Source organism: Periplaneta americana, chromosome 9 (assembly GCF_040183065.1).
Source record: "Periplaneta americana isolate PAMFEO1 chromosome 9, P.americana_PAMFEO1_priV1, whole genome shotgun sequence".
Lineage (NCBI taxonomy): Eukaryota > Metazoa > Arthropoda > Insecta > Blattodea > Blattidae > Periplaneta > Periplaneta americana.
In genome coordinates, this window is record NC_091125.1 from 59,691,273 (window position 1) to 59,705,243 (window position 13,971).

Consider the following 13,971-nt stretch of genomic DNA (forward strand, 5'->3'; position numbering starts at 1 on the left):
AATTTTTTTGACATGACACAATGAACAAGACAATATTGTTATTCTCAATGCTTTTACATAAACTGATGTCTCATTGCAATATTTCAATTTGCTGATGTCCGCATAAACAGTTTCTCCTTCAAGGATTACCAAAGAAGGAAATCATAATATTTCTATTCGTACGTGTATTAGTCACTTGTATGTACATTAGTCATTTACATTTCAAACAATGTTGACGAATTTTCCATATTTGGTAAACGCTGAAGCTTCTTTTATCTTTCACCATGCCTCCTACTTAAACAATTATCTAACTGCATGTGCACATAACAGGTTTGAGCAAAAATGTTATCAGTATTGTGTGATATATAAAAGATAATACTACAACAGTTGATCCATTACACGTACCTACCCTCTATCGTTCTTAGTACGGCTTGGTTGTAAATTACAGCAGGGAAAGTTCAAAGTAAGGGAGTGGACTTTAAGTAAGTACGATAGCATAAACATCAATACCTGTGCTGAAATTTAGTTTTGCCACAACAGAAAAAAGTCGACGGTAAGTTTAAATACGATACAAGAAGAATAGAAATTTGAGTAGAAATTTAGTTTTGATAGGCAAGGTAAGGTCGAAGGCAGTGAGTGAAGTTTTAAGTATGATAGAATGAAAATCAATACTCGTGCTGAAATTTAGTTTTGATAGCCAGGGAAAGGTCGAAGTTAGTGAGTGAAGTTTTAAGTATGATAGCATAAAAATCAATACTCGTGCTAAAATTTTTTTTTGATAGCTAGAGAAAGGTCGAAGGTAGTGAGTGAAGTTTTAAGTATGATAGCATAAAAATCAATACTCGTGCTTAAATTTTTTTTGATAGCTAGAGAAAGGTCGAAGGTAGTGAGTGAAGTTTTAAGTATGATAGCATAAAAATCAATACTCGTGCTAAAATTTGTTTTGATAGCCAGGGAAAGGTCGAAGTTAGTGAGTGAAGTTTTAAGTATAATAGCATGAAAATCAATACTCGTGCTGAAATTCAGTTATGATAGTCAGGGAAAGGTCGAAGGTAGTGAGTGAAGTTTTAAGTGTGATGTCATAAAAATCAATACTCGTGCTAAAATTTGTTTTGATAGCCAGGGAAAGGTCGAAGTTAGTGAGTGAAGTTTCAAGTATGATAGCATAAAAATCAATACTCGTGCTAAAATTTTTTTTGATAGCTAGAGAAAGGTCGAAGTTAGTAAGTGAAGTTTTAAGTATGATAGCATGAAAATCAATACTCGTGCTGAAATTCAGTTATGATAGCCAGGGAAAGGTCGAAGGTAGTGAGTGAAGTTTTAAGTGTGATGTCATAAAAATCAATACTCGTGCTAAAATTTGTTTTGATAGCCAGGGAAAGGTCGAAGTTAGTGAGTGAAGTTTTAAGTATGATAGCATAAAAATCAATACTCGTGCTAAAATTTTGTTTTGATGACCAGGGAAAGGTCGAAGGTAGTGAGTGAAGTTTTAAGTATAATAGCATAAAAAATCAATACTTGTGCTAAAATTTAGTTTTGATTTGATAGCCAGGGAAAGGTCGAAGTTAGTGAGTGAAGTTTTAAGTATGATAGCATAAAAATCAATACTCGTACTAAAATTTAGTTTTGATAGCCAGGGAAAGGTCGAAGGTAGTGAGTGAAGTTTTAAGTATGATAGCATCAAAATCAATACTTGTGCTAAAATTTAGTTTTGATAGGCAGTGAAAGGTTGAAGGTAGTGAGCAAAGTTTTAAATATGATAGCATAAAAGTCAATACTCGTGCTGAAATTTAGTTTTGTCACAACAGAAAAAGGTCGAACGTAATGTGTGAAGTTTAAATAAAATAGCAGAAGAATCATTACTTGTGCAGAAATTTAGTTTTGATAGACAGGAAAAGGACGAAGGTAGTGAGTGAAGTTGAAGTAGGTATGATAATAGAAAAATTAATCTTGTGCTGAAATTTAGTTTTGCTACAGCAGGAAAATAACGAAGAAAGTGAGTGAAGTTGATGTAGGTGTGATAATATAAAAATGAATCTTGTGCTGAAATTTAGTTTTACTACAGTAGGGATGTGACGAAGGAAGTGAGTGAAGTTGAAGTACATATGATAACAGAAAAATGAAAACGTGTAGAAATTTAGTCTGGTAGAATCAACAATTTTTAATTTTAAGTGGAATGAAATTAGTCGTAATTACTAATTACAGTTTAGTACTTATACCTCCGGCGAAAGACATCTCTCAGGCGATAAAACAAGAGTAGTGTAACTGGATCGAGTAAATTGAGGTTATACCCATTAGCGGTGTGGGGTAAATATTGTAACCAAAAATTCTCCTCGTTTTCCTCAGTTTACGATTTTTAAATGTTTTTCACTGGAACACGTGTACTTTGTTTACTGTAGTATGTTCGTTAGGAATCAGATTTCGTTCAAGTCAATGCCGTCGGAATTATACTGTCATAGATCAAACGAAACTGCCGAGAAATTAGTATTTTTCTTCTGGGTCGATCGTGGGAAAGTTTTGTGTTCTGTACTACTGACAGATCTCACAGGCTCAAGGGAGTTCAAGGTTAGAACATTAGTATGCAGCTGATTTTCATTCAGTGGAATAATTAAGTTTAAGTTCACGGCAATGCAATACATATTAGAACAGTGATTCATAAATTGTAATACGTATATTACAAAGAAATCGAACAAAAAGTGCCGTGCTGTATTTACAGAAGTTGACAGTTGCAGTAAACTTTGCAATATTTTATGAATGCAGTATTACCAAGTGAATCACAGATAAGCGAACTTTTATTTGGCCATGTCACTTTCGAACGACACCATATTAAGAGAAACCTGTTTCCAGTCGTACACAATTATTATGAACTCAGTTCCTTCATTTGCAGAGTACTATTAAACATACTTCATTCCTTAACCATGTACAACCCTTGTGGACCATTTCTTCAGAAGAGTTTTTCGCAACTTAATATTGAGCATAGTAACGGGGGATTCCTGTGACGTGAGGTTAGCACGACACTGAGTTTCCACTTAAAATAACACATCACATCATATGAAAACATCACCATTAATTATTCTTGTGCTTCAAGTACTAAATGATATGATCTGGTGATGTTCGTAGGATGAAATTTATCTGGCAAGGTAAAGCGCATAAAGTCTTCGTCGATGGATTAGTTCATTATAATAATACTAGCTTAAAGTACCTGGCGTTGCGTGGGTTTTCTTTTCTGCTTCTATTTTTAATTGAACTGGTTATTAAATTTTCGGAAATCTCGAAAATCTAACTATAGACAACCATAACAAATTGTCTTTACTAAGCTTTCCTCGTCCATAAAGATGAATCTTTACTTAACTTTACTTACATGAATTAATATTCCTTAGCCAAATGCCTGCCAGGTTTAACTAAATTTAAAACAATTGTAGATCAGGCACCGAAAAGAAAATATTTCATCATGTGCCTGACGTTCAACTTTGTTTTAAATTTATATATTTATTTGTTTTGTTTATTTATTTCTGCCGGTCAGTTACCGCTAAATTTCAAGTGCTTTATCTTAGTCGTGGCTGTCAGCGTATTAAACACCATTAATTTTTCTGCTGTCTCCTTTCCTCCCCACCACAAATGTGACGTTGTACAGAGGCAGAGAAAAAATAATTTTAAGATCTGTACATTTAACTGAAGCTGTGCTGATATACATTTCACGTAATTTCACGTAATTTCATGTGTATGTGTGCTTTCACTTGAACTTCAGAGACAGCTGATGGTAATTAGAGAATTCTCTTGTTCCCAGTCTGAATCGTTGGGGTGTCATCGTGAGCCTAAATTTATCTATCGGTCGTACCAAAGAATCAATATATACGTATGTAATTCAATTTATATTGGAATATTTTTTACCCCTTGACAGCTGTACGTCCGCTTATATCATACCCGGCCTTTTTTTAAATATTACTTGAGATATTATATCTAACAAATTCAGAGCATATTAAATATATTACTTTTTATTTTATATACAGAATGCAGATACAGTATAATTTTGCAATTGTTCAGCATAACTAATAATATTCTCAAAGACATCCTATGTTATAGAAAATAAAGTGACCGTTCTTTCCACGTTTGACATACTACACTGGCAACCTGATTACACAGATAAAATTTTGCAATAACACATTATTGGACATGGGCAATAATATTTTGAAAGATATATATTTTATAATTAAGTAGTATATCGAAATGATAGCCGCCCAAAACTTGGATTTAAAATATCGGCATCCCAATCAATTCAAATGAACAAAAATAAAGAAAATGTAAATTAATGTCTTATTTTCAGTGGGCTTACGTATATTCACATACTACATTAGGAACATGACAAAAGTCTCATTGATATGCATACAATTCGTTTTCCCGTCTTTTGTATAAATGTGTATATATGTTTAGGTGTGCTCACTTGAAAGCAAGTCACGCAATTATTGACAATGTGAAAAACACGGATATTTATGTGAATGTCTGCAACTTTGAGCAACTATCCTTGAGCTTTATTTTACTACGGTCATTAGGAATGCTAGTTGCACTGAAATGGCAGTTGCTTAAAATCGAATGGCATGTTACTGGCTATCATAAGAATATGTAGGATAAAAACATCTTTTCCTTCCGTTTTGCCAGTTAATACTGTCACTTCTATTACGTTTGTCATGAGGTTTTTCACACCAATTCCTGTTCCATTGCATAATTCTTGTGGATCAATATTTCGCAGCAGTATTATTGGTGATTCAATCTTAAGTATTAAATTATGTGTTGGCAATCCTTGTGATTTCAAAGAATTTAAGAATTCAGTTTGATAAAACACAGTCTGCTCACTATCTACAACTGTCTCGAGAAACACATAATACGGTTCTGGACTGCATACTTATTGCATGAATTGTCTAGATTTTGGCCTTCATGATGTATCTACTCGTACAATGTTATTTTATATCGTTTTGCTTTTTCCATGGCATCATGAAAGTCGATGTTGAATACAACAGTCAATAATAAAGAACAATTCACTATAGAAGATTGCATTTTAGTATTATACATGAATGTTTGATCGTATTTATTTTTATTTTTTAATTTTTATTAATTTAACGTCCATTTTAACAATTTTAATATAGCCTATGTTCTTATCCTGGTTATGAAGGTTAAATGTGCAAACTTTCGTACATATTGGTCAAAGCGTGTAGATTTGTATAGGGAACATACATACATACATACATACATACCCACATTCACTTTTATATATTAGATAATTAATTATTTTGTAAGTACCGTGTCCCAAAATTATTGGTCCAATTTTAATAAATTTTATTTCTGAGTAAAGAAGTCTTAGAAAGTTTTTTGTGTCCTGAATTTCGTATATTATAGTTTTTATTTAGTAGGTTATTTAATGACGCTCTATCAACTACGAGGTTATTTAGCGTCGATGAGATCAGTGATAGCGAGATGGGTTTTGGAGAGATGAGGCCAAGGATTCGCCATAGATTACCTAGCATTTACCTTACGGTTGGGGAAAACCTCGGAAGCAACCTAACCAGGTAATCAGCCCAATTGGCGATCGAATCCGCGCCCGAGCGCAACTTCAGACCGGCAGGCAAGCGCCTTAATCGACTGAGCCACGCCGGTGGCTTATATTATAGTTCTTTTGTTACTTGCAACATAATTTTCAACGTAAATTTCAATGACATCCACCACCGGGAAGCTCCATAAGACACTGACACGAGAAATTTGAGAGGGAAGGTTGTATCTATAAGGGCAAATACACTGCACAACTATAAAGAAGGAATCGACATTACAGAGACGAAGCTCCTGAATAAAGTTGTCATCTCTGTACTGAATTCTCAGCACAGAAATATATTTTACTCCAAAGTTTCGTAATTCTTGTTTCCTCCTAGAAATACATTACCAGAAAACAAAAATAGCTAACATAGTTTGTCTCTGAGTAATATAGCATATGTTTATTCTTGCCAAAAACAGCCTCAAATCGACTTAACGTTACGTTAAACGCAACAAAAACACGTCAAGTCCCGTCACGTTACGTTGTATTTACTGTATCATAATTCCAGATTAACCCTTTTGGTTCTAGTCACATTTATTGTTGGATGAACTAGAAACGCTATGCACAATTTGCAAGAAATACAGATGTTCAGTTGAAAAGTTGTACTCGCCACAATTCTTATGTTAAAGCTGTGATATGTTTTATTGTTTAAGGATATATCCGTAATCTGAAGTCGCAAGACTGATCTGTAAGGGTTGTTTGATAGTAACTCGATTCCTTCAAATTCCTATATTTTTCAATGATTGTTAGAGCAGTATGGTCTCGCATTATCCCGTTGCAAGAGAATTCTCTTTCGATTGACCAGTGACTCCCAAAACTTCACGAACTCGTTCTAGCTGTTGAGAATAAAGATCCACATCGATTACACTTCCGTTTACAGTTTACAGTTTGATTTTTCTGTATTTCCGAAGACACCAATTCCAACATATCAAATATATGATCACTGTTTCACAGAGAATTACCTACACAAGATTATTTCATATTATTTGCATTTCTGTTGACAGGCTTTGAGAGCTAAACAATCAGAATGTCCGAAATAGAGAGAAAGCGAGAGGAACTGGCTCCAAGCTGGATGGACAAAGCCTTCTTTGAAAAGGCTCTGCAATCCAGCGAAAATGACTCCTTTTTGACAGTGACATCTGTACAGTTCGAGATGGCAACAGCACCGGGGGACAATTACTTAAGTGTAATATATAGGGCAACTCTCCAAGTAGTGAAAGAAAATAAAACAGAAGAAAGATTTCTCATTGTGAAAACACAACCTAGAGGACTGGCAATGAATAAGGTACACTGTTATTGTTTATGATCGCATTGCAGTGTTATTGACGTTATAGTTGTGAATGTGTTAAACATAACTATTAAGATTTGAGGCATATATATGAATATTACCAGTTTACTCAGCAGCATGGCACAAGGCATGTTTTAATTCGTAATGTCTGGATGCTATTCTGTTCCCTTAATAGTTTTAGTTTACTTAGAATACTGTTGGGAATATGTACAAATTTTTAATATTAAATAGATTCCACGGTCCTTATCTTTTAGACGAGAAAGATAATATGGAATAAAATAATAATAATAATAATAATAATAATAATCATCATCATCATCATCCGACACGAATTAGGCCTGTGTAGACCTGTTTCGGCCACACCTAGCAATCTTCTAAAGGGTCTTCCTAACCGTCGATGTCCTCTGAGTTGATATTTCAATCTTAATTCTGATTGGATCTTGTCACAAAAATGCCATTACTTTTGACTTTTGTGCTGAAATCTGCATCCCAAAATCTGATAATATTTTATTTAATGTATATTTATAGTCCTCTTTGTAAGTTATCCTCTGAAATGGAAATTATAACTTGATCGTCTGCAAAGAGCAGGATATTTAATGTTAAGGTATGTATTAACGTTTGACATGGCGTTTTTTTGACTAAAATTTTCTTTGTAATAATTTTAGCTGCAAAATCCTAGTACAGAGCATTGTATACGCATAAACAGCAATAACTCAGTGAAAGAAATTTCAAAATTGAGTAATTTTTAGAAAATATATGGCATTTTGAAGAAATAGAATAACTTTTAATTAATTATTTTTTTAAGGAATCAAAGAGTGAAATTGAAGTTTCTGATATATGGTTATGTTAGTCTACTTTCATATGTTGTCTGATAAATATCTTAAAAAGGTTGGTTAAAAATGTAGATTTTCCTCCAAAACGTTAATACATACCTTAAGGTGCTAGTTATTATGATTCCTGATGTATAGATTTGGGTCCATTTAGAAATAATTTCATTCATGTAAATATTAAATAGTGTTGGAGATAATGGGCAACCTTGTCTAACTATTATTAACATATTTTCTTTCGGATATACGATTATTTATTTTGATACTTATTTTATTGTCAATGTAGATTTCTATTATGTTTTGTAATACCAGATTTGGTATATTTTTTTCGTGTAAAATGTCAAATAAAAGGTGTCTTCGAACCTTGTCAAAAGCTTTCACAAAATCGATAAATGCTATGTGGGTTTCTAAATTAAGTTATCTTCTTTTTTCTAATAGTAATTTGATACTGAATAACGGATCTATATATGACCTTCCTATTCTAAAGCAATTTTAGCAGTCTAGAAGGAAGGTTTCAGCATGTTTTTATAATTTTTCTTTTAAAATTCTGCTAAATATCTTATAGAATGTGTAGAGGATACTGATCCCTCTATAATTCTCAACATTCTCTTTATCGCCTTTTTATATACGGGAATAATTATACTATTTTTTTCCATTCTTGCGGTAAATTGGCGGTTCGATATATTCTATTTAGAAATCTTAATAGTCTTGCTTGAAATAGATCTCCTGCATATTTATACAATTCTGAATTTAGGTTGTCATCGCCAGGTGATTTACTATTTTTCGTCTTCTTTAATGCTTCTTAATAATAATAATAATAATAATAATAATAATAATAATAATAATAATAATAATAATAATAATAGAGTTTATTATTATCACTAGGGTGCGAATTTTAGCATACCTATTTGCATGTTTTATTCCTTAGATGCCAATCACATGCTACTATTATATAAATGCAGTACAATTTATTTGTAACCAAATGTCAAGTTTTTATAGTGCATATATATATATATGCATATTTAATGAGTTAGGGCATATTTCAGCTTTTATTGCATATGAAAGCATATAATTCCGTTATTTTTTTTTAGCAATCTGGTGTTTGAACCAAGATTAAGAATATGGAAAATCGGGAAAATGGAATACAGAAGAAACGCAGACATTGAATATTTTATTTATGACAATCTGACATCATGCAGACAGTACACTGTTGTCGGCGAATCATTGTGACAATTGCGCAGTAATCAACAAAACGCTCATAGTTAAATGCATTGCTGACTCTATGAAAAAATATAGAGTGTTAGTGGTATGAGTGCACAAATTTTAACAGGAGGTTCTTTGTATGAAACAGAACCAATAATTCTAATGACATATTTTTCTACAACGCATAATTGAACCAATGAAAAATAAATTGTGTGGAAAGTTTCGTTGCCGATATTTTCATATCTTTTTAAAATTTTAAGGTTTACTATGAATGTCGCGATAGATATTAAAAAGGTGAACAATTCATGTTCTTTGTCTTTTTCGCTTAAAGTGAACAGTTTATTCACAAATTAATGCCCAAATTTTATTATCTCTACGTTCCGTGTAACTAAGCCATTAGTATTCTACGTGGCAACGTTGCATTCCTTGGAAGTACGATTTCCTACATTCAGTGCGGAAAAAAAACCATGTGTGGTGATGTGCCCATAAACTCTTCATCTTCCTTCTCGTCTTCAAAATTTATAATTCAGAACGACTTAAATATTGAAACATTAATGATACACAATGTCGTCCAAAGTGAATAACTGTTTATATTAGCAATGGATTTCTACTAGTGTGTTGGCAACAAACCTGTTGACGTAGATCAGGCCTGCAGAACCCGTAAGTAGGGGAAATAAGACGTCAGCCTCAACTCCACGTATATTGGGGATGATCAACTTCCGCGTAGAGTTGTTTACATCCTCTGCCCGTGCAAGGTCCATCAATGGCGGCACTGTAATTTTAAAAAAAGATTGTAATAAATCCATTGTAACTATAACCCTTTATCTCGTTTCAAGGTATACAATAATTCTAGCATAATTATATTATGCTAGAATTCCTGTCGGTAGTTTCTTTGAGATTTCTTTGCACCTAACCTGCTTTAGAATTTCGAAAACTTTCCTCCTATCATCATCATCTACGGAAACATAAATTTATGGCATTTAAGTAATGAACCTGAAAATCACTATTAATTTCAATTGGATATGAATACAAGTGACGTCCTTAATTTGACTGTATATAAATAAATAATCAATATACAGTTCGTAATACTGAACTTACCCGAAAGTTTGTGCATTCCATAATTCTTAATATAGGCTTTGTTGAAATATGGTTTAATATTGAAATGACGAGTAGAAATAAATTGGATGGGACACAGTACTGTAAACAAGCAATTCTTTCGTCTTCAACAACAAAATAATCATATTCCCATTTCCTTTGGAAGTCCTCTTTAAACTGCAGTACGCGTATTGTGTATTTATTTATTTGACTGGAGTGCGTTACAGTGTTGAATGACAGCATTGACATCCAGTCATATAGCTATCACTCACTTATCAACGTAAAATTTATTTATCGTCCTATTACTAGTAAAACCAGTTAAGATCAGTAATGCAAGTTTTGTAAAAACAGGAATTAAAACTTTATCAATGCACGACAAATAATAATAAATTCTTCAAATAAAGTAATTGATTTGTTGCATGCATGCAACATTTCGGACTTATTTCTTTTCAGTAGAATACAGAGCACGGAAAGACAAGTCGGGGACGGTACTTAACTTATTTTACACAAAAAGTGGACTTAATCGGCTTTACTAGTAATAGGACGATATCTACATAGGTAGACTTTCTTACATTATTTGCACACATACATTTTAAAATTTATTTTACATGTCTTTAAACTTATTTATTTCCTTCATTCATTTTCCTCTTACTTTATAAAGGTATGTTCCTAAGGATTTTATTATGTGTTCATTTGTAATTCTTGATAGAAAATGAATGTTGATGCAGCCGAGCGTAATTAGAATGGTATGACCGCACTGGTAGAAAAGGAGGGTGGGGTAAGAAAGGGGTAGTAAGGCAGTCGCTCTGAGGAGCTACAGTTCTGCAGGTCTATCATACATGAAAACACGTTTTAACTTTTTAAAAATATTTTCAATTGCAATTAATTAATTAATTATTACTTATAATTATAATATAGTAGAAAAAATAGCGTGTAATACATTTGCGGAAAGAGCCAGTGCAAAACTCGTACTACGATTGGAGCACTCACTTGCGCTCGAGCTCCAAATTTCATACCGGTTTTACAAAGAAGCCCTTCCCGCACTAGCATTACAATACACAATTTCAGCGTTACAGAATATTCCTTACCTACACTATTGCAATTTTCAACATTCTGCTTATGGGGACAGGAATTTTCCGTATTAGTTAACATTAAAAATAAGAAAGAAACGAGGACTACTTCGTTAGACCAAAAATTACGGATGTGTATCTCCCATTCGTCCTCGTATTAAACAATTGTGATAAAGTAAACAAGCTCAAATTCTTCGTTGGATTATAAAATGGCGAAGTTAATAACTAACTTTTTAAATTACTGGAGTTTATATTACAATTTTATAGTTTTCTAAGATTATCTAGTAAATAACATTATTAAATTATTTAATACTATGCCAGCCTTGCATGTTTTCCTAATTTCCCATTATTTTTTTGTTCGTAGCTCTCTCTTTCAGAATCGATGCTTCGGGATGGCTCTTTCAATCGGTCACTACGTTAGCTAACTTTATTAAATTACCACCACCACCACCACCACCACCACCACCACAAAAATCCTAATTTAATTCATGGTTTTGTCTCTCAAGGAGATTTCTTCGGTGAAGTACGTCTTACGACCTACGTGAGAAGTAGACAATTGGGGTTCATGTGTCTGGAGCCAAAGCTTGGACATGGTGATCACATGTTATGAAGAGTAACATGATGCATTTTAACACGATTAGGACTAAGAAATCGAAGTAGTGAAATTGATATATTTTCCCGCTAAATATAATTGCCACCCCTCCCATGGCCGGTATTTTTAGTCCTCATAAGATGACTTTCAACGTAGCCTATACTCGTACTTTGGAATGATGAAATATTAAATGAATATATGTTGCTATACAGGCAGAGGACACAGCATTATTCTAACAAAGCTAGACCCAAACACAGTCTTTGTCCATCATAACTTTGTTAACTTCAGGTAAGAAGTCTTAAGTACAATGTGTACAAAATTCATTACAAAGACATATTTTATAATATCTCTAGAATAGACAGATTCATATCATTTTTCTTACAAAATCTCTTATTTCTGAAAATAATGTTATCTTATTTATTTTATGATCGACCATGCCCTTTAACGGACCTCATTAAAGTACACCTATTCATTAAAGTTCAGGTTTTCCACCAATCAGAAAGCACCATTGTAGCAATATGAAAGCGCAAGTATTATTCTCGGATATGCAATCGAAAGACATCTAGCGAAACGTCACGGAGGCTGGAAAACCAATACTGTTGCAGAAGGTTATGTTCTGTTACTATAATAATTAGCGTTAATTGTAAATAATATTCAAATAAATTCAATTTGTCATCTCGTTTTTTAATGTCTAAATCAATTTCCAGGTTATATCAAGATTAATGCTTTTTTTTTACTCTCTAGATTATATCAAGGTCAATGACATTTGTTCCTCGGAAAAAAATCAATACTTTCGCGTCTGCGCACATCTCACAATTTACGAAATATTGCATAAGGTCACTTCCGCCCCCCAGTCAGATAAGAATAATATGAATACTTATGAATAATTTCAAGCTAGAAATATGGTCGAGCATAAAAAGTCGTATGAAACTTGCCTATAATGGTAATTAAGACGCTCGTATGAAAATTATGAAACTCGCTTGCGCTCGTTTCATAAACATACTCGCGTCTTAATTACTACCATTATAGGTTCGTTGCATAATGTACTATTATAGAACGCCGTATACGTTGGAACATTTAGATTTAGTCGCCTACTGTTGTCACGACCACGAGTAATTTCTGGTTAGGTCTTCAGGGATTAATTTCTGTTCAAACGTATTTATACTGCATAAAATTGGAATTGAAGAAATAGATTTTGAGTAGACCTACTTGCACTTGTGCATCGACACTGATTCCAGAAATTATCCAAATTAGTGTCATGTGTTATTTCATTAAATTATTTGTTCACAGATTGCAACGGAAGGAAAAATATTTGAACGTGAAATCGCGATGTTGAGAGACGTAATACCAGCGATGAATCGACTTATAGAAGAAATTCTGCCAGGAAAGTGTCAGCCTTTTGCAGCTAAATATGTTTATTCGTGCAATGGACCACATCAATCAACAATTATTCTCGAAGATCTCAAGAGAAAAGGGTTCAAGATGGCCGAGAGGACAACTGGTTTGGATATGGATCATTGTATTCTTGTTATGAGAACTTTGGCTCGTTTTCATGCCGCATCTGTTGCCCTCAAAGACAGAAATCCTGAAATTCTACAACCATTTATGACTAGTGAAGTGTTGGATGTAATGGGAAAGTCATTTAAATATTCTTTTCCACCTATGTTCACCAACGTGGCAGAAAAAATTAAGAACTGGCCAGAAAATGGAGAAAGATATTATAACAAAATACTGAATCTTGCTCCTGGTTCGGCGGCAAGATATGTTGAAGAACGAAAAAGAGATGAAAACGACTTCAATGTGTTAAGTCATGGAGATCTCTGGATCAACAACATGATGTTCGCTTATTCGAAAGACAACAAATGCCCTTTGGATTTGAGGTAAGTTTGTCTGTACCTCAGATTGAGATCATTACATGGTATTCATTATGCCCAAGAGCTTTAGAGTGAAGAGACTAAATTGTTAGCTGTTGTGAGAATGTTTACCCTATTATTTTAAACTCAATTCTTAAAAAATACTTTCATTGCACTATATTTCATACTGATGTAGGCTACATTTTTTTCTCGTAGAATCTAATATCTGGAACGTTATGTCATGTTTACCCTATTATTTTAACTCTCATTGCACTCTCTACTTCGTACTGATGTATGCTACATATTTTTTCTCGTAGAATCTAATATCTGAAACGTCATGTCATGTTTACTCTATTATTTTAAGCTCAATTCTTAAAAAAAGACTCTACTTCGTACTGATGTTTGCTATATACTTTTCTCATAGTATCTAATATGTGGAACGTCACGTCATGTTTACCCTATTATTTTAAACTCAATTCTTAA

At 33.2% G+C, this 13,971-nt stretch overlaps 1 protein-coding gene and 1 long non-coding RNA gene across 10 annotated transcripts in view; one reads left to right on the top strand and one right to left on the bottom strand.

Annotated features, from left to right (window-relative positions):
- Positions 1-13,971, bottom strand: part of LOC138705986 (uncharacterized) — a 394,464-nt gene that overhangs the window by 70,647 nt on the left and 309,846 nt on the right. For both annotated transcript variants that reach the window (XR_011333875.1, XR_011333874.1), the window contains exon 3: positions 9,509-9,650. This is a non-coding gene — a long non-coding RNA (uncharacterized lncRNA). The remainder of the gene's footprint in view (positions 1-9,508; positions 9,651-13,971) is intronic.
- The window catches only part of LOC138705981 (uncharacterized), a 77,246-nt gene that overhangs the window by 23,546 nt on the left and 39,729 nt on the right, over positions 1-13,971 (top strand). For 3 of the 8 annotated variants that reach the window (XR_011333871.1, XR_011333872.1, XM_069834829.1), the window contains 2 exons: positions 6,565-6,845; positions 12,926-13,515. The exons of 1 other annotated variant lie outside the window; for it this stretch is intronic. Coding sequence is in view for 3 of the 7 variants with exons in the window: in XM_069834829.1 (XP_069690930.1) it covers positions 6,588-6,845; positions 12,926-13,515 (848 nt within the window). In the remaining 4 variants the exon portion in view is untranslated. Of the gene's footprint in view, positions 1-337; positions 533-6,564; positions 6,846-12,925; positions 13,516-13,971 lie in introns of those variants that run through there. 4 more of the 8 variants (XM_069834830.1, XM_069834831.1, XR_011333873.1 and 1 more) reach the window with 4 other exon arrangements.